Source organism: Cryptomeria japonica, chromosome 4 (assembly GCF_030272615.1).
Source record: "Cryptomeria japonica chromosome 4, Sugi_1.0, whole genome shotgun sequence".
In the NCBI taxonomy this organism is placed as follows: Eukaryota; Viridiplantae; Streptophyta; class Pinopsida; order Cupressales; family Cupressaceae; genus Cryptomeria; species Cryptomeria japonica.
Window position 1 is genome coordinate 473,517,784 of NC_081408.1, and position 24,975 is coordinate 473,542,758.

Consider the following 24,975-nt stretch of genomic DNA (forward strand, 5'->3'; position numbering starts at 1 on the left):
AGTTGCACTTATAGGGTGTTGAAGTAATTTATATTTACTCATAAGCTTAAGTTTAACCTAGGCTAATTATTAAGAGTATAGGTAAATTTTATTAATATTTTATTGTTTACCTGCATAAATATTTGTGTTGATAGTTGTCAAATAGTTTTACCTACCCTTGCACCTTATTGGTGCTTGCATCCTAGCCTTCGGCTTTATAAGCAGGCTCATATGTACATTGTAAATCATCTCAATATCATCATTTTTTCTGGTGAATTATCTTTCTCTCCATGAAGGTTAACTTTGCAGGTTGCAGGTCCTGGCAGTGGAGCTGATCACTCCAACAAAATTTAGTATAATATTAGAGTACCAGGCTGTCAGATCAAAAGATCATTTGTGCTCTGGCATTCTTTGGAAAATAGACAAAATCATTTGACCTTTCTTCTACTAAAGAATAACTAGTTCAACCTCAAAGTTGTTACCTTCAGTTTACACGTTCATTTTATTTGCCCAATGTATATGCCTAAACAATACTATCAAGACTCAAAAGTAAAGACTACTGGAAAGATCATTAAAGACTTCAAGATGAATTCACAGAAAGGAGAGTTACTCTTCTCCACCCAAGGAAATGATGTTCAAATCTCACTCTTCCAGCCCTCAAGCATATAATAAGAAACCTGAAATTGTGCAGGCTGAAATCAAAGCAGGGCAGATTCACATGGAAGTATGAACAAATCAAGATGAGCTACATGCCTGCATGTATAGATTGCCTTCTAATGAGTCTTGGCTTGATGGTGATTTTTTGTTGCAATCCAAAATCCTCAGAGGAGCTAAGTCAAAATACTAGCCCATTAGCAAAGTCAAAGGAGCTAAGGATAAAATGAATGTCCAAAACTGCATAAAAATCCCAAACAAAAGAACTGAAACCTCTGAAAGTCCCCCAAAAAAATTGAAGTTCATATAGAGAATGGTTCTTGCCTTTATCTCATGGAGCACTAAGTTTTCAGCATTGCAAGTAATTGTGAACTTTTCTCTTATTTGAGCTGGTATGTTGTTGGGTCTGAGAACATTAAAAGCAAACATCAACTTGTGGGCTCAACCTCGAGCACTTCAACTCCAAGGGCTCCACAAAACCTTGTAATCACTTTCTCTTGCATAACCCTCTGCATATTCTATAAATTTCTTCTTTCTCCCATGCAATCTCCTTGTATGAAACCACTCCAGTATGCCTAAAGGAAATTTGGACAAGTTTTAACTAACAGAAAAGAGGCTGAGTTCTTATATAGGATCTGAATCTGTGAACCTTGAGAGCAGCATCCTCAGGAGCAAACCGACTGAGGACACCTTCCTTTGAGCTTGAGAATGGAAACCAAGAAACTTGTTTTTTCCAGCCTCAATCTGCTGCAACATGCAAGATGTCAGCCATAGAAACCAAGGAAAAAGGTCACCTTGAAGCATGGTAACTCTGCTGGGAAATTATCAAAGGGGATCAAATAAATCTCAGGAACAAGACTCGTAATGACTGAACTTAGCAGTGGCAGAACTTGCAAGATGTCAGTACTCAAAGATAAGCAAACAGTCCTACTCAAGGCAACCATCCTGAAAACCCTGTCAACTTAGACATGGGTGGCAGACCCCATAACCACTAAATCTAGACTCAAATTTATAAAATATCATCTGCTTGGTGCCAGATCTTTCTGACTTGATGATAGTAACTACTCTTTTCAGCAATTCAAGATCTAAGGTTCTTAATCAGCAATTCAAGATTGTTATCCTTAGTGTTAGTGTTCACATAAGTGTCAAAATCAGTATGGTAGCTTCATTTTACACATTTTGGTTAATCTTCTAGAGTTCCTGATAAATTCTAGAGTTGGTTTCTAGCTTAAACCCTAAAATTATGTGCCACTTTTTAATCTGTATGGTTGATGAATGGGGGAGCAATTTAGTTTTTAGCTTTCTATTTCAACATACTAATGCTTCAATGAATCCAATTGTTAGATGGCACTTCTTGCTGGGAATCTAAATGATTTTTCACTACAAATTTTGTCTCACTGAAGGTCTCTTGGCCTGTGGCAGGTTAAGTTCAGAAAATTTATCGTCCATCTAGAGTCTGCCATGAATATCTCGATGAAGTACAATAGCTTCATTTTATACTTCATGGTTGATCCTAAATGATAACTGACAGTGGATTTTATTTTTGTTAGTTGAACTACCTCTGCTATCTTTAACAATCTTGTATAGTATGTGGCTGAGTATTTTGTTTAAGCCCGATTATAATTCTCTGACTGAAAATTTGCTAACGCTTATACCCAGTATGGTTAACTCTCCAATTCAGCTATTAGTTTTATTGTCTCGGAGGGGCCCCTTGGCCAATGATTGTAGTGTGAAAGACATAATTATATCTGCTATAGATTTATTATAAGCCAATTTTTTCTATCCTCAATATGCCTTACACATTTACCTCTTAATTGGAGGCATTATTGAATTTACCAAAAAAAAGATAATAAATCTCAATCATTAGAACAATCAAAGATAAAAGTAAGATAAAAGAAATAGTATTTCTTAAGTTTTCCATGGCTGGCAAAAAGTAAAAACCTTTGCTTTGTTTGGTGGTATAATCTCTGGACGGTAAAATTTCTCTCTTGCAGTGTGCAATTTCTCCATGAGATGGGGTAGAATGTGAGATAGCGCTGGTATATGCTCTAGTATCCATATAAACTCATTTTCCACCCACTCAACCAGTTGATTGTTGCAAACCAAGATGATAAAAGCAGTCTGTCAAAGCCACAAGCAAAAATAGCATTTCAGAAAATTGTTTGAAAAGGCAATTGACAGAAAAACGACATGCCAATTTCCATTATTTGCACTTTCAAGTTTAATTAAAACTAATCCAGCAAACAGTATCATTCATTTCATATGAAATCCTACCTACCATTATCTGGAATGGTTGTACTGACCCTATTTGTCTTACTAATCCAGCAAAATATTACATGTGTAATAACCCTATTTGTCTTACTATTGCAAAAAAGGAAATGGACAGGTCAGAATCTGAAGAATGATATCTCTCATTATAACCTAGAAGAATTGATTCATTTCAAAAACTTAACTAAAGGTTCATAATTTATATAAATCAATAATGATATTACAAAAGAATTAGTAAAACAGAAGGCAAACTGGGCATAATAAAATGCTTGAACCAAACATAAAAAACATACTCAATAATTTGTACAATGTTTAGAAAAAAATAACGATGCTTTGAAAATATATACAAAACATACAAGTTACAAACTCAGGTTTAAGTGAATGGCGATCAGGTAGACTTCCATGTGGAAGAAACTAAACATCCTTAATGAATGCAGACATAAAAATTGAGCTTTTAGTTTCTACCATTATGATTGCAATATATGTGGAAACTATATGCAGGTAAAAAGCTTACTAGGCATCTGAGCAATTTGCACAGAAATGAATATCAAAGATGCATAAATTTGCCAATAATTCTAAATATTTGTAAAATGTGACTGTTAAATTGCGCTTCCTTTCAGAAAAAAGGTAAATCTTTCCGCAATCAGTGAATAGTTATCAATTCAAAAAAATTGTGCATAGGCTTTAGTTTAATATCTAATAGCTCTATCTCAGGGCAGATTACATGTTTCCAAATTTTAATCTTTATAATTTATCAATTTATTGTTTAAATCTATGATTTTAATCTTTGTGTAGTCTTTATACCTAGTACATGTATTTAAGCGAATATTGATCGTTCAATATTGTCCATGAGCAGATATGCTTGTTATTTTACTTGTTTATAGTAACAGTGATTCTTTTACTCCTTATACCATTTATCTATGTTCCACAGCGTTTCCAAGATGGGGACTGTGGGATGGCAGTGTGTGTGTGTGTAAATAGAGAGAGACAGAGTCGCGTTTCTACAAGTTGATGGGCAGCAATATATTTTGATACTCTTAAAACGATGTTGGGTAACGTCTGCAGAAGCCTGCATGCCAACCACCTTCAAAATCAAATACTTTTGTCTGCACTTCTCACAAATACCACACTGAACCAGACCATGGCCAATGATCTTTTAATCTCTTTTGCAACTGACTCTGATACAATATATAGAATTTTGAAGTTTGAAACCTTTTTGAACAATGAATCAAAAATCCACATTATTGCTAATTAATACAGTTACCTAGCTTATATCATGATATATTTGTTGCTGTCACTGCTGTCATGATGTATTCATTGCTGTTGTTATAATGTTGTCATGTTATACTGCTGGTATAATGCTGTCATGATATATTTAACAAACTTTTTTTAATTTATGAATGAATGTGTTTTTCAAAAGTTGCTTTGCTGTCTGGGCCGTCTGACAGTCACTGGGACAGTTGAGGGACATCTCAGATGTTCCCAGCTGTCTTGGGGAGGGCCAAACTTCCCCACAGCACTTCCTATTTCTGCAACACATTCTGGAAACGTTTCAAAGATTTTCAAATTTTTTATGGATGGCTAGGGGCCATCCCATACCATCCCGCCATACCGAAAACGCCATATTGGGAACAGGAACAGGGGTTTGAAGGTCAAGGACGTGTCCCCATGGAGCAAAGATATTTATCATCAATCAGGTGACATTTATATATTATAATATCCAAAAGCTTATTTAGAGAAACAAACGATTTTACTTTATAAATCCAACTTCCATAATTTTTTCAATGTAGACATTTATATTAATATTGTCTTATGTTGATCAATGGCACTGTGTTTTTCTCTGGGGGCTAGGATTTCTTCTGAGGGCTTACGTGGGGGTGACCCGCAGCGGCTTCCTTGCGCCCCAGGTGCTTCTGCCAAAGGTAGCCTTTGTTCCTTTGGGCATTCTGAACACGTTTCTCAGGCTTTAAGTAGCGATAAGGCGGTGGTGTGGGATGAGTTTGGGAGGAATGGTGCTGACTCCGCTCCTCTTATCCCACCCGACTTGGGAGAGGGATGTTGTAATAGCTTCGACTGTGGATAGAGGGGGCAGCATGCAGAATGGTTGAGGCATCCACAGGCTATACACGGCACGAATGAGAACTTCACAAAAGGGCATTACCTCAATGCAGTCAGGGATGGAGTGTCGTGGTAAGTGGAGCAGTCTGTGCAAAACAAGGCGGATGAGAAGAGCTGGTGTGAGGAGAAGCGCTCAGGAAAAGTGGGGCATGTATGGGTTTTTCCTAAAGCATACCAATAGTAGAAAGGCCGATTGTTTGCCAAGGCACAGAGATTGTAAGAAAAGTAAGAGAAAATGAAAAATATTTCTCTGAGAATGGTTTGATTGGCAGATTTAAGGATTTCTGGCCAAGTCTGGACGAACTGCACAAGTGGATCTCAGAGTTTTGGAGCCCCATTTTAGACGGGGATGTCGAGATTTATCCTGGTGAATGGGGTTTTTTTGTGGTTGTTTCAATTGTGTTGGGAGGATAAGTATATGTTGCTTTTGAAACCGTGGTATCTGGCCTTCAACCCTTCAACGGAATCTTTTGATAAAATCCCAACATGTGTAAGACACCCAAACCTTCCTTTGCAATTCTGGTTTGATTTTTGTTTAAAGGCTATTGGAGATTCTTTGGGTAAGTTTTTGTGGACGGATGAAAGCTCCTAAGGGTTTTTACATACCAGATATGCTCGTATCTTGGTTGAAATGGATTTAAAAAGAGGTTTTCCAGCCAATGTAATTCTAAAATTTGGAGATGGGTGTTGGTTGCAACTTGTTGATTATGAAGGTATCGCTTTCAGACGTCATAAGTGTTTCCAAACAGGACATTCTGCTGCTAGTTGTGACAAGAAGAAATCGAACAGACAGGGCACGTGGTGGAAGTAGGTCTCGAAGCAACATTATGTGGTTGAACATGGTGGTCAAAATGTTAAAGACACAAATGAGAAGGCTTCTGTTGAGATAATGGGAGATTTAGCGACAGTGGCTACTGAAAGTGTTAATGCTGTTAGTAGCACTGATAAGGTAACAGTAATTTGGATGCAAGGGCTAACCTTAACTTGATGGCTGGGTGTGGTGAGGTGATGGAGAAAGAGTCATCCCAAGCACAATTACCGAGCTCAAATGCAAGGGGGAGTTCAATTGCAGAAGATTTTAAAGCAGAGGAAGTGAAATCAGATAGGAAGAATGAAGGATGGGCAGAAATGAAGAGAAAGAAAGAAAAGAGAGCAAAAGAAGAAGGAACCTTTACTATGCTTCTTCGCTCTCGAGAAAGGGAAGGTATGAAAGTCCGTAAGTGACTGTTGACCTGTTCATGGGTCTAGTACCCTGGTGATGTGTTTTTTGGGGGAGGTGGCTCCCTGGTTGTAGCCCCACCTGGTTCGGGCTTGGCTTAAAACCCGATATCTAATACAATTTAAACCTACTACCAATCCAAAAAAAAAAGATTATCTTCTCTGATAATGTTTAAAATATGCACTTGTATCTTTAAATTTAATCAATGATTTTATAGCATGTTGTTTTACCAGTAACAATTTTCAAATTTTGTCTTTTGCCAAAATCAAAATCAAATCCAAACCAGGCAATTAAAGTTGCAATATTAAAAGAAGTCTAACATAGCACTTAAATTACAGAAAACTGGGAGAATTTACTAAGAGAAATCTGGCAATGTTTCCTGTAATACAAGACCTTAGCATCTTTTACTCTTGACTCTATAGATTGCATGCTAAAGATCTGCTTTGTGAAGTAAGGTGAGTTGTATTTTAAATTTTAAATTTTAAGTGAAATATTGCATAACTGTTGGCATCTCAGAACAATATCCCAGTATCTATAGGTTAACATGACCATCAATGACAGAGAGGAAATTTCTGGTGCTGCCATCCAGGAAAATACACAAGTTTATGAAAGCCTGCAATCCCATATATTGGCAACAGCAAGATGTTAACTTATCACTGATAACGAAGCCAAGAGCAATTGTAAGAAGATGATAGTTCTACACCGAACCAAACAAGATTCAGAAAGAGCAGCTAAGATCAATATGATTGATGACATGAAGTGAAGCAACCAAAGGCTAGATCCAAAATAGAACAATGTAAACAAGCAGGGTAACATCACAAATTTCCTTTTTGGCAGTAAGCTACCACCAGTAACTTGCCAACAAAGTCTCCTGCCATAGTGATGATATTAAATTATTAATCAATAACTTGTATTATCAGCAGGTTGATTCGTCAGCTTAAAAGAAAAGAATAACGTCTATCAGTATGTTATCTGTTAGGTTCAACAATATCAATTCTCAAAGCAAGCAGCCAGTCCACACATTAAAAATTTAAAACTGTAGTACCTCAGCTCTGGGATCTTGTGCACAGAATGCCATAAATGACCCAAAAGGCCAAATGAACTACCTAGAGTCTTTTTATCTGGCTTCTGGTATATATTTTGTTGTTTATGCCAACTCTCCTTTTAGAATACAGTGTGTAACCACAGATTGCAGGAGTTGGTATCTGATAAGGAAATCCCATATTTAGTGTCGGAAACTCATCTCCATAGACAACTTAATTACATAATGAAGTATTATTTCTAAATATTAATTAAATTATCTATGGAAACTCATCTCCATAGATAACTTAATTACATAAATGAAGTGTCATGTCTTCCATTTCACTCCTGAAATCAGTGCAGTAAACTCAGAATCTCCAGATCAAGAAAATAGGACACCATATGCATGAAAATGGAATTATAACATTTAAGGAATTGGAGAACGTATTAATAGCCCTCATTGTGTGTGTTTTGATTACAACCTTCACCAATGGGATTTTATGTCAAATTATTTAAATGAGAAATTCAAACAAAGACACAGTCCTTGGAAAGCAAACAATGACATTTTATTTCACCCGTGCATTCACACTAAAACACTAGAGATCAATTAAAATTCATGGCCTAAGGTAAAGACAATATTAAACCATGTCCATGCAAATGGACATATAATTTATTTTTTTGAAATAAAGGAGTCAGAATTGTACTTGTATGTGTGTTTTGAACACAGCCTTTCCAATTAAGGTTGCAGTAAAAAATTCCCAGAAAGAGATTGAAAATTGTCCACACAACATGCCTGCAAGATCAAACAAGGGATTTGGTACCTGCAATGTGAATGTACGACATCAAATTAACATTACAAAAAAAGCAAATAAAAACTACTCTGTATGCCATGCATGCTAAACAGAGACAGCAGAAGAATATGATTATTTACACCCAATCACAGATAGTTATCATCCAGTCACAGGACTCCTTTTCAGTCAATTACACTTTATCTTTTCATTATGGATAGTCAAAAGATAATATGAACATCCTATTTTAATTCCAATACCATGAAGATGTGCTGCTACACAAGGCATATGATCCTTGTAATGCTAAGGGTTCAAAAGCATTCTTCAAAAAAAATCAAATACTCACAGATGCAAGCACAAGGATAGTAAAAAAATTCAGATGCTGTGACTTTGAGAAAGCCCAGCGCTTCAAACGATTCAACCAGACTGACAAAGTTCCACTTCCCTCATCAACAGTAGCATTCAACTCCTCCAGTACTTCCAAGTTCTTACCAGACAAGCGTGCTGCAAGCAGTTTCAAGCATAAAATTAATACCTCTAAAAGGATTTTAAAGCATAGGGTATAAATCAAGAGCTAAGCATTGAAGTATTTGTTAAGAAATAGAACAAAATGTCTTGCTATAATTAAAGAAAATTCAAATCATTTCATCATCAAGATAGTTTGACAATGATTCAACAAAATGTCTCACTATAATCAAAGGAAATCATTTCATCATCACGACTGTTTTCTTCAAATCCTGTTTTACATAATAAATAGATATTCAAATATGCACACAAACTATAACCAGCAAATATAAAATCGATAATATAATACTGAAGCTAAATCTAAGAAGCCAACCTTAAAAGAGAATACCATATGCACCTTACGCTTAGAAAAAAATAACTCTTAAAATGGTGTGTGCACAAATTAATAGCAACAACATCTGTATACCTGCCCGTGAGAGAAAATAAGGAGGAAGTTCCCCAAGAGCCGTCCCCAATCCCCAAAGAACAGCTTCAAGTTGGACCTGAGGTAAAATGCTAAAAAGTGGAGTCCTAAAGCGCTCGGAATTAGGCAGACGAGGAAACAATGGGGAGCCAAACTCTTCACAGGGCTTATCAATCCATGATGGAGCTCTACTCAGCTGGATGGTATCATATGGAGCTATCTTCAAATCGATTCGTCCACATTGAGTAGCTTTTATGGTGTAAAAAGCAATATGAGGACCCAAATACAACACAAATGTGTGCAAGCCAGAACCTGCATGAACAAAACTAAGCAATATAAGTAAATAATTTCAAAGAGCACACCTCAGTAGCTGGAAAAGTAGTAAATCTTCCATTACTAGTTAGAATCAAAGTAGATCACATTTACAAAAACAAAGCAATGTACCATATAAGATATAGATGCTAGAACCTGTTCTTTATATCCAGAAACCAAAACAGCAATACAAAAGACACAATGGTGAACATCATAAGTGAAGCATTTCCATATTGATAAATACATTTCCCCATCTTTATTCGTATACTGGCTCGTCATTTTTCAGCTAAAGACTCAATCTAGATCATTAAAGACGAGCACACCGCAATCTCTTTGATAGTGATACGTAATATAGTGATAATGATATTGATAAGTAACATGGAATCTCAATAACTACTTGTATGCCCTTTTTACTTTAACAGTTATAATTTTGCACACTATAATCCTTATCTATATACGTAAATACATCTAAATGGATGAATAAATAAAGAAGCATGTAAGAACTGACAAATAATACTTTTTCCAAGGCACCATTGGACTATGTGCACCTGATTAAAAATTGATGTCGTGGAAAAGTTTAATTTTAAATCCAGCACAATTAACTCAGCTTGTGCAACAGTTCGATCAAATGTCAATACCACAGCTATATAAATGCATTGAATTGCAAGAGAACAATACTTTGTCATTCAATTGGTCCCTCTTAGCAAGTCTAAGCAATTCCTAAACCACATATTGTCGCAAGTAAAAAAAAAATGTTACATCTACTAACAGAGATATAACTCTTCAAATTCCTAAACCATACTCATTGTTTTATCATTTATCTTTATGAAATTCATCGCATTAAACATTCAGTCAGTAGAACTTCTATTCCGTATTCAACAGAAAACACCAATTGTATCATGACAAAATGTATTGCAGTACATGTTTCAGTCTTTAGGACTTCCTTCACATATATAATGCAGATCATAAAAGTGAATTCTGTACATCTTATATTTCAGCTTACATAGAACACCAAGAAATTGAATACACACCTAGTCCAATTGACGAAGCTACACCAAGACCAATCCACCATAGCCCAAATCTGATATACCGAAGAAGCTCATCCACATGCTGTAAACAGATGCATGGTAAAAGAATTCAGAACCATCGACATTCAACATAGCACATGGTAATCTTTATAAAGATGCATCTCCATAATGAGAAACATTTTCAGATGCACTCATCATTCATTTAAGACATATATTCAACATCATGTAAAATTCTGCAGTAGTCATACCCTGTGGGCATCAAAGTGAAAACAACCATTAGAGGGTACAAGCTTATTGCTCATTTTTATTTTGAAATTTGATAAATGATAATATTTATTAGCAATTGAAAGATACTTGAAAAATCACAGTTTGCCTTTCTCTTAAGATATTTTCCCGCATAAATATTACCGCTCCTCCTAAAAACAAATCTTAGCTATAATTCAAGCATTTCACTCATAACTAGTACTTTAAAGTTTTAGTTGCATGCATTTAAAATAAATTTTGGGCAAAAGCATGTTAATATTGTGACTTCAAGTTATTTGGAAATTGTCACTAAAATACAGACACGATTTTGGTACATAACAATTTAAAAAAAACATCCACCTTTATCTCCTAAATATCAAAATATTTCTATGATGGCTACAAGGATCAACATCCTGATGAGCTCTTTGCTACAACTGGAAAATTCTCCAAGACAATATGGTTTCGTCCAAATATTATTTTTACCAATAATGCTAGTGTTTTTGTTAACAACAATTTGGCAATACATGCTGCAATACCTTTCCTGCCTAATTGCAAAACTGCACTATTACCTTTCCCTGTGGACTACATAATGCTTTGGTATCCATTGTTATATATTTAATGTCCAACCATGACTTCCTTAAACACTTGATGCCCACTGGTTTAGAATATATGCCTTGCAGAATTTTCATTAATTTAAACTCATTTGAGAACTTCAATTTACGTATAATGCTTTTTTTTCTGAGATTCTTATTCTGGATTATGATCATCTTTATAGTAAAAAATGTATTGCATATCTATTATAGATACCGTACATACGAAAGTGAAAACTCAAAAATACAGATAAGATCTTACCCTTCTTTGAACACAAAGGAAGATAAGGTCTTAACTTTACTTAATATGTATTGTAATTTAATTAGTTTGAATCTTGTGTAAGCCTAAGTTAAAACATCTAAATATAAAATTTCTAGACTTTTTACTTTTGTGCATATACTAGCAATCAGAATCCTGTTGTGCACAGACAAGCTAGAGAGGGACTAAAAGGCATGGCACCAAAAACGTCAACAATTTCAGTACCAGAGAAAGAGGATGTGCTAACATAACCATCCAGGAACTTGAACTCAAAGCAATTGCTTCCAGAATAAATAGCATTTTGGCATGTGAACTGCCTTGTAATCCAACTTTTCCTCACAACTGCTATTTATATTAGATTATTCACAACACAAATAAGCAATGAGAGATTGTTAATGCAAAGGAAATTTATGTTACCAGTTTTGAGAGTTCCCAATGTCAAGGCTAACATTTTAAAGATGTATTGAGCTTCCAATGTCAAGGCTAACACACTCAAGATATATGGATTACCAATTAACTGAGTACATTGTTAACACATAGCCACATACAACAACAGATGTGACAAATTCTTAGATGTGCAAACTCCCATTGCATGCTTTAACATTTTACCTCTTTAGATTGTGACATCAGGTTGTTGAGACTTGCTTCTATAATGGCTTACCCATTGAATTCAGAGAAGCCAAACTCAGACAAGTTTCAAGCAAGCCAAGCAAAGCCCTCCTAATTGTTGGTGTCTGTTTTATGATTTATCATCTACCAAACATTAGAATAAAGTACCCAAACATAATTTATCCTCTCTTGAAAAATCGCCGCTTATGCTAAGATTGCTAGAAGATCATATGGTGATTCCAAGGTTTCTTTAGTCAAGTCTTGACGTGTGGATAAGCTCAATGGGTGCTGTGATTTGATTGTAGTACACAAAAGGACTTACACTTGGATTGTTCAATTCACAATGAAGCTCTATCATTCGGGATCATGGAAAAACTGAAAACGAGACAAGGGTTTAGAAGTTCTAATCTATTCCTAGGAATTCAAGAGACGATATTGGTTCAATGACCTCAATAAACCACACTTTGTTTCACCTCATCCACGACAACTACACAAAGTGGGTGCAATCTTCAAAGGACGTGCTTATGATTTGGAAGTTAAACATGCACAAAGGAAAGCTCGGACTAACTTTGCATAGTGAATGAAAATCATCCATTCACCAAAAGTATGAGCGGAGATACACCATAAACCAATACTTATCAGATCTTTCATTCATCTAACAACATAAAATAAATTCTAAACGATTGTGTTGAAGAAATTGAAAACCTCGCCAATCATTCACATAATAGAGATTACAAAGCCTTAAGAGCAAGCACACAAGTAATATATTATCTGAAAATGACCTTCTCGCGACAATGTTTCAAAAAACCTCACACTCTCCAAATGAAAGGAGGCAACCTTATATAGGAGTCCAAAAATTTTGAATGGCCAAGATCGAACAGCAATGAAGGGCCCAGACTGAGAGATCAAAACCCTAATTAGGGTTTGTTACAACTAACTACCCCTTGACCAATGAGAAAATTACATTTGGGGACACTTGTCCTTCTTGCTAAATATGAATCAATAATGAAAATAGAAGGTTGTTGCATTGTGAAGTGTGCCCTCTAGAAGCTTCCGTGAATAAGTGAGGTTCATTGAACCTGGACATGCTAACTTGGAACAATGTGACTCGTTGGAAGATGACGAGGCGCCACCTCAACGTGTTGGATATTCTCTCTGAATTCTCCAATTAGTGTCAAGAAATTTTCTAAGTATGGAAATTTGTTTCTTCTTGTCACCATTTGATTCTGATTGGGAGCTTGTCTTTAATTTCTTCTAGAGATGAAATCGTTCAAGAAGTTGTCCTGATTGCTCCAATAGGTTCAGGATTATGGATGAAATTCCTTGAGAAGTCTGAAATTCCTTTCATCAAGTCTGAGGACTTTTCTTTCTTGATGCCTTGACATTTTTTCAAGTGCCTCGAATTTGGAGAAGAATTCCTCTATGCCTTCGCCATAATGGACAAATTTAGAATTTTGGCTATTTTTATGTTTGGATGAACCTTGCTCGTGGACTTGTCTTCAATTCTGAATTTGGCCTGAAACTCCATTTGTGTTTTCTACGATGATCCCGCCTTCACCTGCCATTTGTGATCTGCAAAACCAAAATAAAATTAAGTTAGAATCCTCATTTTGAGCGTAAACTTTGAAGGTTTGATGGTAGAGTGTGCTCTGATTTTCCACTTCCTCAACACTTAGTTTTTGACAGGTTGTAAGCACTTAGAATTTGGAAATACTCGGGGAACTTGATCCGATTTGAGAATTTGGAATTGAAATTGGTCCTCAAGAAACTCGAAAATGGAAAACTCAGTCCTCAAAATCTGCGAATTAAAGTTGGAATCAGATTCAAATTCTGGAAAATATGTGAAAATCAGACCAAAATTTCCAAAAAATCTTAAAAAGTGGATTGAAAACCCCACAATCATGCCTTGGCTTCTTGATAATTTTCAAATTGTTCCTGAAGTCTCCTGCAATCTTTTGAAAACTCTCAAAACTTGTTGAAAACTCTTAAGAACTGCCAAGAAAAACTCTTAAAATTCTCCTCAAGTTCGAACTTTCATCATGAATGAAATGAATGAATGACCACTTGTATAAACCTTCAAGTAATTCGAATTTTTGCAATTAGAAACACAGCTGGTCATTCAAATCTTGAAATGGTTTTGTTTCTATTTTTCTTCCATTCATCGAACCTAGACATGTCTTGTTTTAGTCTCTTAAGAAAGTTTCTAATTTCATTTCAGTTGAACTCAGTCACTTGAGAAAGTTCTGATTTTGTTTCTAGTCTGAGTTTAGTTCCTTGAGAAAGTTTCTATTTTCAGTTTGAGTTCATGAATCGAACTCCATCTTTCTTTTTTCTTCCAAATTTTGAAACTTTCTAAAACTTTCTTCTTTCCATTAGCTCGAATTTTGAAACTTTCTTTCTTGAAGTTTGTTTCTATTTGCACTTGAGGTAGGGCGGACTTCAAATCCTTCCCTAACAGCTCCAAGGCAGACTTTATTGAAATCAGGAACCATAGACTTGCAGGTTGGGCGGACTTTACTAACTTTGTGCACCATTTACCACCTCCAAGGCGGACTTGACTGATTGCCTAACTTTATACCCTCTCTCTAGGGCGGACTTCCTTGATTTCTTAACTCTTTTTTTTCATAGGGCCGACTTGGTGCGAATTGTGCTCTATCTCCATAGGCAGGGTTCATCCAATTCATGCATATCACTTCAACCAAAGGGCAGACTTTGCTGTTCTCGGGCACCAAGTGTATGCTGATATAGGGCGGACTTTATTAACTTCATGCCACATTGCTTGTTTGCTAGGCGGACTTGCCTTGGGTTGTGCACCATTCTCCATGTTTCAAGAGGACTTTATCAACTTGTTGCACTTCAGCTTATAGGGGAAGGGCGGACTTGAAGAAACTTAAGAACCTTTGCCTATTATCATTCCTTACTTCAAGTCGGACTTCATTAGCATGCTTCCCATTGTGTTGACTAGTCCTAGGCAGACTTCCTTTAGCTCATGCACTTGGATTTGTAGGAGGGCGGACTTGGAGAATTTCATGCACCTCTCTTTGCTAATCAGATTTATCAATGTAGGGTGGACTTAGTCAATCCTTTGCACCTCTTTGCTTGTTGCCTCCTTAACCATTGGGCGGACTTTCTTAACTTCATGCACCTCTGACTTGCTGTCTCCACACACTTCAAGGTAGACTTGAATTGCTTCTCTCTCCCTTTTCTCCTTATACATGGCGGACTTTGTGAGTTTCGTTCTTCATCATGGGGTGGACTTCATCAAACCTGTGCACTGTGTATATCTCTTCAAGGCAGACTTTGCTTGACGTGGGTACCATCTTCATATTGATCAAGGGCGGACTTTACTTGGCTTAGGCACCATCTTCATATTGATCAAGGGCGGACTTCATGGATTCCACAACCTTGACCAAGGGCGGACTTCATGAACTTCAGGAACCACATGATCAACTTGAAATCTCCATAACTTGTGCATTTTTTTCCAGATTTGCTTGAAATTTGAAATTCATGCATCTTTCATCCATTGAATTCGTCTGAACCCCTAAAATCTAGGAAATTGGCTTTTTTTATCAAAACTTGAATTTTGGAGGAATTTGACGATTGTTTTCAGTGCATCTCATTGCCAACGGTCCAAACCCTAGATCCCCTTCCAAAAATAGAAAAAGCAAGCATCCCTAAAAAATAGGAAAAAATTTCCAAAAATAGCCATTTCGGGATCGTGCTTGAAGTGCCAAAAACGAAACTTCCTAAAAAATAGGAAAAAGCAAAATAAGCAAAACTTTCCAAAAATAGAATGTTGTCCAAATTGACCCAAATCAATTGCAATCTTTGTCCTTCGGACTTTCTAAGCACTCTGACGGTGTCTAGACTTTGTTCTAACCATGGCTTGCTCAAACTAACTCATGACTTTCAAAACCTAGACCATTCAAAACTGACAAACTTGGCAATACCGATGCAGGAAGGTCACAAGGCCCTAACAAAAACCCTAGAAAGCAAGAAAAAGGGAGGGTCTCCATTTGCAATGGGGCGATGTGTGAAAAAGGTCACAACATTAATATAATTATATCAAAAAGCTTCTTTTACACACTGTAGGTTAGGTGTCCGTTGTACATTTGCCTCTAGTAGATATGTTGGGTAGAGGCCTGTGTTCCACCAGGTTTGAGGCATGAAGAAAGCTAAGTAAACCCCAAAGATTTAAAAGATGGCTAGTGGTATGGTGGGTGTCAAGAAATGGGCACACCCCTAAAAAATATAAATAATTATTTTAAACGCACATGCCTGTCAAAAAACCTATTCCTTTTACACTAATGAGTTCAAAAATTATAAAATTAAAAGCACGAAGAATAAAAGTGAATGTACTTCTATAAGTTAAATATTTATTGTGCTACTTTAATTTCAAGGAAAAAAAATATCACTTGTGTGTTTCTGACATGCAATTAATGGTCTCAGAGTACAGGTGATTACATGAGCATATGGAACAAAATTAATAAATATAGAAGACAAAAAGCTGACTCCAATGGACCACGGTGCCAAATGGGACGTCTACATATCTACACAAACCAAATCACACCCAATGTGGTTATCCTATAGTTTCAAACATTCCAAAATATCATGTAGCGATATAGAAACAATTTTGAGTCTCTAGGATGATATTCGAATTAAATTTTAAGCATTAAAATAATCATAAATCAATTTTTTAATTAGCCAGATAATGACTTCAAATAAGCTTTTTGGTTTTTCCCAAATGTTGATAATGGTTGAGCTGAAACGGAAAGAGGTTTTTCATCAGTATCCTAAATTGCATAAAAACCTCTCTCAGATTTTCTCTATGTAAAGAGTGAGTTTTTCTTCATTTTTCAGGTCATTCCTGGTTAGACGTTCACCAAATTTACTTTGAAATGAAAACAAAGCACAAATACAGCATGTGACTAATCAAAATTTGTGTGAGACACTTAATCACTTAATGAATGTTGGAATACTTGAATTTAAGAACTCCATTTGCTGTAGCAAGATAGGGCAATTTAAATAGGAAATAATGTCTTTTTTTAAATACACTGCTTAATACGTGAAGTTTTAAAATCCCTTCAAGCTTTATAAGTTATTCTCTTTATTTTAGATTGGTTACCGTTACATTATATTTTAACCTCTTCAATTTTTTCCATCATTGTAAAAATTAAAAAACATAGCACCATTTACAATGTTCATCATAGGCATACTCCAAGCTTGCAATTTATCAATGGCTGCTTCAGCAACATTCCAGGAGATTAAGACAATGCATTTTATGATATTGCTATCAGGGTTGAACTGTGTAGTATTTGAGTCAAACTCATTGACCCATGTCCATTCATTCTCAAGAGAGAACCCATCTCTCTTGAGAATGAATGGTCCACTTAGCACTCATTGCATCTAGGTGATGCAATTTGTTTATATTCCCATACTTATTTACTTAAATGATGACCCTACAAAATTTCTAAACACAATTTTCAGATATGAAACCATAAACAACCTATTTTTATTTCAAATCCTTTCTATATATTCTGGTCTGCACATAATTTTTCTCCAGTATGCACCAACTGTGAGGGGTTTTGAACAAAATCAGAGATTTTCCAATGAAGGCTTTCTATAAAATGATTTACCATTGGATGATGATTAAAAGATAACAGTTTTGAGGTTTCCAAAAAATATGTAGAGATATGGCTACAGTAGGGTTCAAAACCCTTGAAAGAGACCTCTATGTCAAAAAAATATCTTTATCTCTGAAAACATAGATCCTTGGTATAGGCAGCCATGGCTGCAACACATATTGCTATTTATTTTTTGCTTTTGATATAGACATACCAATAAAGTGAATTTCCTAGTCTAAGTGCAACTCAGCAACAATTAATATACAAAATCTCTGACAAATAATTTAAAAACAAAAGAATATGAAAGTGTGAGTCATTGGTTGTGCTCCAGTCAGATTCAGCATTTTATTGTACACAAGTGTTGCTAGGAAATTAAGCACTGGCACCAGCTCATACTTGTTGTGTTTTGTTCTAAACAAGTAATTTTCAGGTCGTTTCTTATTTTTTCCTTTTACTAAGGCAACACAGACCAGAGCAATACACAGCGCCATTAGATGTCCATAAGATTTTTAGCAAAACGCTTCTTTGATTTATGTGAGATTTGACTACGACTAAAATTTGCATTTGTTACAAAAAAAAATTAACACCATATTCTCTGTGCTCAGTATTAATTTATTAATAAAACAATTTACTTTGTCTGCAGCAATGCACCAGCACAGAACATGCAGCTATTAACCCTAATTAACACTTAATTGGTTCCTAATTACCTCAGTGCCTAAATACTATCATTATGATTATATATTTTCTTTTGTGTTGCATCAAATTACGCCATAAGCAGTAAAACCTACATTTGAGAAACAATGATTTCAAGAGTATATTAGATTTTTGGGTGTTTGGATCTCAGAATCGACATAAGTCTAATGGCCACAGACATCCATGGATCCTTTCCAAATGTCCTAGCGGGATTAATCATTGTTAATGGTGATATATTTGATTTCATCGCTTTGTCTCTCATTTTGTTCTCTTTCAAATCATTTGAACATCAATTTTCTCTGCTCTCAAAAACTTACAATAGCAGCTCAGTAAACCTCCCAGTTCTCCTATGGAAGACCTTCAAAGCCTCCTGATTTGGACCTGTAAAAAGTGGATCTCTGCTTCACTCTCTTTCTACCACCCTTCACTGCTTAACACTCAGTTACAGGTTTGTCTTTCTTGCCACATGCTTAGCTATTTTGATCTTAAAAAGTCTGCAGTTAGGTGTGCTGTTTTGTTCTCTACATGCCTCTCATTCTAGTCTTCTCTACACTTGAACATGGTAGAAAAGAACTCTACTCCCTTGCTATGAGCTCTGAGAAAAATAAGCCTAAGAATCCTTAACAATCCTCAACCTCTTGAGTGTAAGCAATTGAAACACTCTTGTAAACCTACTCTAGTCATCAACTCTCAGAATGGTTTGCAAAATGTCATGAAGACAAAGTCATTAAGCCTTTTGGTTTAAAGATCTCTTTAGGGCAAGTAGACTACTGCTACAGGATACTTGGTTTTCTGAAGAATTACGTGCCTTGAAATCAATATAACACATCCCTGAAAATGATAAACAAATCAAAAAGTGTAGATATTCATGTAACAGCAAATAATGCAAGTAATTGCTTATAATAGTACACTAATGTATTTGATTTTTCATACACATAAATTTTAACAAAATACCTTCTCATGTGGTCCTTTTACTGTCAAAAATGTAACTCCCAAAGCTGTACTCAAAAGAGAAATCAAGAGAAACAACCATCCTTGTGTCATAGCATATATAAAAAACTGCTTAAGCTGTTGCCAAACAGCCAAAGTGAAGAATTTCAATGTCTCAAAAGGATGTTTTGTCAGCACCAGGTCTTCCAACTGAATTTGTGGCTCCCTCTTCGATTCTGAAAAATGCATGTTGCAACAACAAAGTCAGAATTTATCTTCATTTTATTTACCTAGCCTACAAAAAACTACTGTATTTTTAAAAAAAAACTATATTCTGATTAATGGAGACCTACAAAAATGCCACTCAAAAATAAGGAATAGATTCATTAATTCTAAAACATAATAAATGTTGATGATGACACAAAATTGAATGGAAACAGATTTGGTAATTATAAACTAAGTCAACAGGTTCAAATTTTAGTTCGAATTCGGCAACAATAAAATTCGGATGAAGTTCAGCAAGAATTAAAAATTCAACATTAAATTCGCATATATAAATTTGAATTTTTTAAATATATAAATAACAAATTCATTAAATTGTCAAAATAATTTAACATTTTAAATATATTTGAAATAAAATAATCAAATTTATTATTTATTCAAATAATATTATATTAAATTTAAAAATTAATATTAATATTTTTCACGTATTAAATTAAAATTATTAAAAAATATATATATATATTATGAATCTTTTAATATATTATAATAAATTTAAAGAAACATTATAACAAAAATGTGCTTAAAATTTTAATATATTAATTTATTAATATATAAAAAATAAATATGTTAAATATTATATATTAAATAATAAATATATTTTAAGCTTGCAATGGAGTTTCGCATCCATGGTGATGCTTAGAATATATTTATTATTTAATATCTATTCAAGTATACATCTCGTTTCCAGAAAACTCTGCTTCGAAGGCATTTTTTTGCAGTGGTATTCATCAAATTTATGGCATCTTACCATGCTTTACACATACCCTGTAATCATGGCATTGTTCACAACACCCATTCTCTCACAAATGGTGCCCATAGCTTCAGAAAACTGCTGTGAGGAAAAAAGGGAGAGATTGAGTTCATCACTCCACTCAGAAATTACATGCGCAGGGAGGTGCACCAATTGATGGAGGATCCTCTGCCCACTGTGGAGGTGGCAAGGAGGGCTACCCCGAGATCATCTGTGGATAACAGCCCACCCCCCTCATACATCTGATCTAATGATAGCCCTAGCTTTGTTCCGTATGAATTTTCAGCCAAATTAGAACGAATTTTTTACATTTTATTGAAATTCGGCGAATGCGGTGACTTAGATTATATAAGAGAGTGAATACAAAAATATTCAATCATTAATACATCTAAAGGTATAGAACAACTCTAAAAAATATTAATTACTCTGAGAGGCATAACTAAAATGACAGCAAGACTTGGATTGAAATGCCATGACTGTTCACCAAAACCCTTTGATATAAATTAGATGGCCATTTACAAGTCAAAGTAATAATAAGTAATTAAATATAGTATTTATGTATATTTATAGGGTATTTCAATGTTTAAATTATATCTTTTACGTAGTGTTCAATTTGAATTAGCTTTCATTAATTGTATATATTTAATTAGAATGTATAGGATATTTAAATATTAAAATTGTGTCTTTTTTTATACAAATAGAGAGGGATTTATTGGGGCCCTGACCTTTCTAGTATCAAAAAACAGCTAACAATCCAAAACTGACAACCATAACTACACTAGCATACCTTTCATAGATAGATCTATGTAAAAGATGCCAAGAGACCCATGATCACACCTATCCCAAACAAACCCAGGTATTAATGGTTTGCATCTTAGTTTGATGACCCTCCAGACTCTTGAGTCCTATCTCTAGTCAAGTCCACTTGCCATTGACTCCCGAGGCAAGTCCAAAAGAGTTTTCAGGAGTACTCGTTTGAATCTCCCCCAAGGATTCTCCGAGTCCCAGACTCAGACTGCCAAGCTTTGGGCATGGACTCTCAGGTCCACTTGGGTGCTGCTAGGGAGGTTTAAAAAAAACATAAAAAGTGACTTTTCCTTCACTTTTTTTTGCCCAATCTTGACCAAAACAGGGCTGAACACCAAAATAGAAAAAGAGAGGAGAAGAGAAGCATTTGAGATCCAAAAAGATAATGTTGAAGAAACAATTCATCATCATTTTTATACTGTAGCACCTTTAGTTCGACACCGACACATTGAGTTGCATTAGAAGAGGAGATGTAGATTGTATTTTGTTGTTTTTCTCATTTTGACATATCATTATATGCAAACATTTATAAATTGATGATGCTGTTATACATTTGAAAGCTTGAAAGTATTGAGTATGAATTATGAAATTTCAAATATTGAGCGTTTAAAATGACATGTGTAATTTTTGAAACTTTGAATTATGACCAATAAATTTATGATGCTGTTATACATTTGAAAGTTTGAAAGTATAGAGCATGAATTATGAAATTTCAAATATTGAGAGTTTAAAATGACATGTGTAATGTTTGAAACTTTGAATTATGACCAACCAATAGTCAAATAAGGCTTTCATATTCTCTAAATGAATTAATTTCTTTATTTTTATGGTAAAACTACTGTTTTCTTTTTTGTCGAGTCCTAGCTAAGTTTTTTGCCGAGTCTGTGCCAAGTCTCAAGTCCAAGTCCTACTTTGGGCTGCCGAGTCTAAGTTTTTGAACTTTGGTTTGCATCTCACTTCCAACATTGCTTACATGGTATTTAAGGCAAAATAGACTATTAAAAGAGCTATTACTGTTTCTGTTTTCTTAGATGCACACTCTTATGTTAACTTTAGGAAGTGGATGTTCAAATACTTCTTAATTCATACGTCACTAAACGCCCTACTTACGAGCAAGTGGATGAAGCAAAGACAGTAGGGTGGTGGTGGATGTTCATTTTTATCCAGTATTCATAAATGTTTGTTAGTTTCTGCTGACTTCTGTAAGGAGTTTCTAAAATAGAAAAAATCAATCTACAAGAACTAAGAAAACAGAGAAGAAAATAGATTAAAGGATTCAAAAATGACAATATTCCAGTCTTCAACTGCGTAGCACTCATCATCAAGACCAGTCAGATTCTCCAGCTTTACCGAAGAATGAAGATTTGCTCAGCAAAAGTAAGGACTTGATGTTGGACAAAAGTTAAAAACATACCAATAAAAATTTGAAATATGTAGGGCTCCGCCCCTCAAACCCACCTTAGACCCTGCAAGGTGTGGTGCCCCTCGACCATGCTAAGGGTGTTGCCCTTAGACTCCTACTCTAATTTTACACAAATATATTTGCCCCACCAGCCGCTGTCTCGAACTTATTCCCTTGATCCCCCCATCCCCAAAACCTGTACCCCCATTTCAAAACTTCATGGAACTATGCATTTCAGTATTCCTAAAAGTTCTGATTATGAGCATCGAGTACAGTGAAATTTTTAACTGCTGAGGGAAGATTAATAGCTGAACTTTCCACATTGTTGGGTCCATAAGATTCATAAGACATAACGAGCCAAAGAAGGTCCCTAAGCTCTTCAGGCCATCTCAAGGAAATCCTAGACTTCCACTATCTCTCCTGGGATTGGTTGGACATCTCTGTATTTTGTCCAGGATTACGGAGATGCATTGGGGATAGCATCTGACTCTTGGGCACAGTTCTGTGTTTACCTAGAAAACACTTCTTGATATTTTAGAATGTCTTTTGATGAGAGTAAGTTAAAGCTAGTTTCAAATGATTCTGCTCATTTAATTGTTGTTGGAAAAATACCACTGTCATCTTTTGTTTTTGTCCCATGTAGTGTTGGATGTTGACATAGCATATTTCAATGTATTTTACAGAAAATAAAATTACAAGGTGGCAAACTAACATTTTTATTTGCTCTCTAAATTTCTATGCTATTAAAATGCCTTTAAATATAAAAAACAGAGGGTTTTGGATTTTTTGAATTTTTTAAAAATCCAAAATTTCCTGATTATTTAACAATTTTTTTTAAAATTCTTTATCTTTTTGGTTTACCAATCATACCCCTAAAACAATTTTGCTACTGTGGATAAAACAATGAACAATACTGCGGAAGCAAAAACTCCTTAACAAAAATTTAAATAGCTTAAAATAAAGATTAGCAATATCTTGAAATTGACACATTCCAGGATCGTTGATGTACCATCAATAGAGGATGGCATACTGCAAAGCTCAGTTCTGTTACCTAAGACATTATAACTATTAACTCTAATTTCATTTCATTTTTGCATACTAGAAGTAAAGGATACAAGCTAGCTGATTATTTTGCTAAATTTAATTGGCCATTGATAAATCATAAAAACAATAATATTAAAAATAATAGCAACACATATCATGACCTCCTCATGAAAATTTATAATTCCTATTAATTAATGACTACAGAGCAGTAGAGGCGTAAGTATACACATTTGTAAGTGATTGATAAGGCAATAAATTAATCCTCACATGCTGGGTGTTATCTTTGACGGGCAAGATTTTGGACATCAAATATTGATATATGAGCAGATCATGATGACAGCGGAATGTAGATACTTGTCAGTTGAATGAACTTAACCTTAATGATGTTTGAGTCCTAAAATCATGCGCAAAGAGAGTTTAATAACCAGTAAAGACTTTCAAAAAAATTCTTCCTTATTTAGTGGGCAGGGATAATATACTGCAGAATATGTTCTCTTTTCCTCTTGCTTCAATGGATTTCTCTTGACTTTGATGCACAACGGAGAAAAGACTGTGCAGTGGAAGCACAATGGAAGACAGATAAAGATACTCTGCAAAAGGTGACTGAGAATTAAACAGAAGGATGCCTATCCCACTATTTGACCATTGCAGAACAACAAATCAGGAAAAAGACGGCTGGGAAACGAATGATGTGCGCTACCTCAAACCTTAGTGCAGACCCTAATTCAGCTGAGAACAAAAAATTAAGGGGAGGGCCATAGAGGCAGAGTTGATGGCAGAAAAAACAAAGCAAACTTCAAGGGAAAGATAATAAAGAAAGCCAAAAATTCATGTGTTATAAATGGGTTGTCTGAATTTTTCAGATTTCAATCTGAGCTGAGCAAGATGGGAAAACAAAATTTAAAGAAATTATTTGTATGCTGATGCCGATGCCAGACTAGAGAAGACCAGAAGAAGAAGAAATGACCAAAGTCTTTGCTAGGGACTGGCCACAGAAGCATTAGTGTCTGCCAATGGGATCTTTCTTCTGTTACACAATGCAATCTCTTACACTAAGGACTAGCTGTGTCTGATTCCACTTCTAAGACTTGGATGCAATGAACGAGCATTTAAAAGTTAGGGGCAAAATTCAACTAATCATTGTTCAGTATGTAGGGTTAAAACTACATGAAACTGTTGTAGTGAAACCCATAAATGAGGCAAAAGGTTTAACTACTCTTGTTGACTATTCTTGTTGCCTCCTCTACTTCCCAGTGCTCCTCTTGTTTGTATTATTCCCACATACTGTTCTTAAATTTCCTACATACCCCAGGGATGCATCCCCTACAAAAATGGAGCCATCCCCTATAGGTGACAATTCTGGACAGGTAGGATACTGTTTTTTAATTTCCCTACATAGCCTTGGGATGCATCCCCTACAAAAATGG

At 35.2% G+C, this 24,975-nt stretch overlaps 1 protein-coding gene across 1 annotated transcript in view; it reads right to left on the reverse strand.

Moving 5' to 3' along the window:
* LOC131066767 (vacuole membrane protein KMS1) overlaps positions 1-24,975 on the reverse strand; it is a 35,586-nt gene that overhangs the window by 6,536 nt on the left and 4,075 nt on the right. The window contains exons 2-7 of the mRNA XM_058001608.2: positions 19,287-19,498; positions 10,318-10,396; positions 8,978-9,286; positions 8,393-8,550; positions 7,963-8,079; positions 2,575-2,754 (exon numbers count right to left, since the gene is read on the reverse strand). Coding sequence (XP_057857591.1) covers positions 2,575-2,754; positions 7,963-8,079; positions 8,393-8,550; positions 8,978-9,286; positions 10,318-10,396; positions 19,287-19,498 — 1,055 coding nt within the window. The remainder of the gene's footprint in view (positions 1-2,574; positions 2,755-7,962; positions 8,080-8,392; positions 8,551-8,977; positions 9,287-10,317; positions 10,397-19,286; positions 19,499-24,975) is intronic.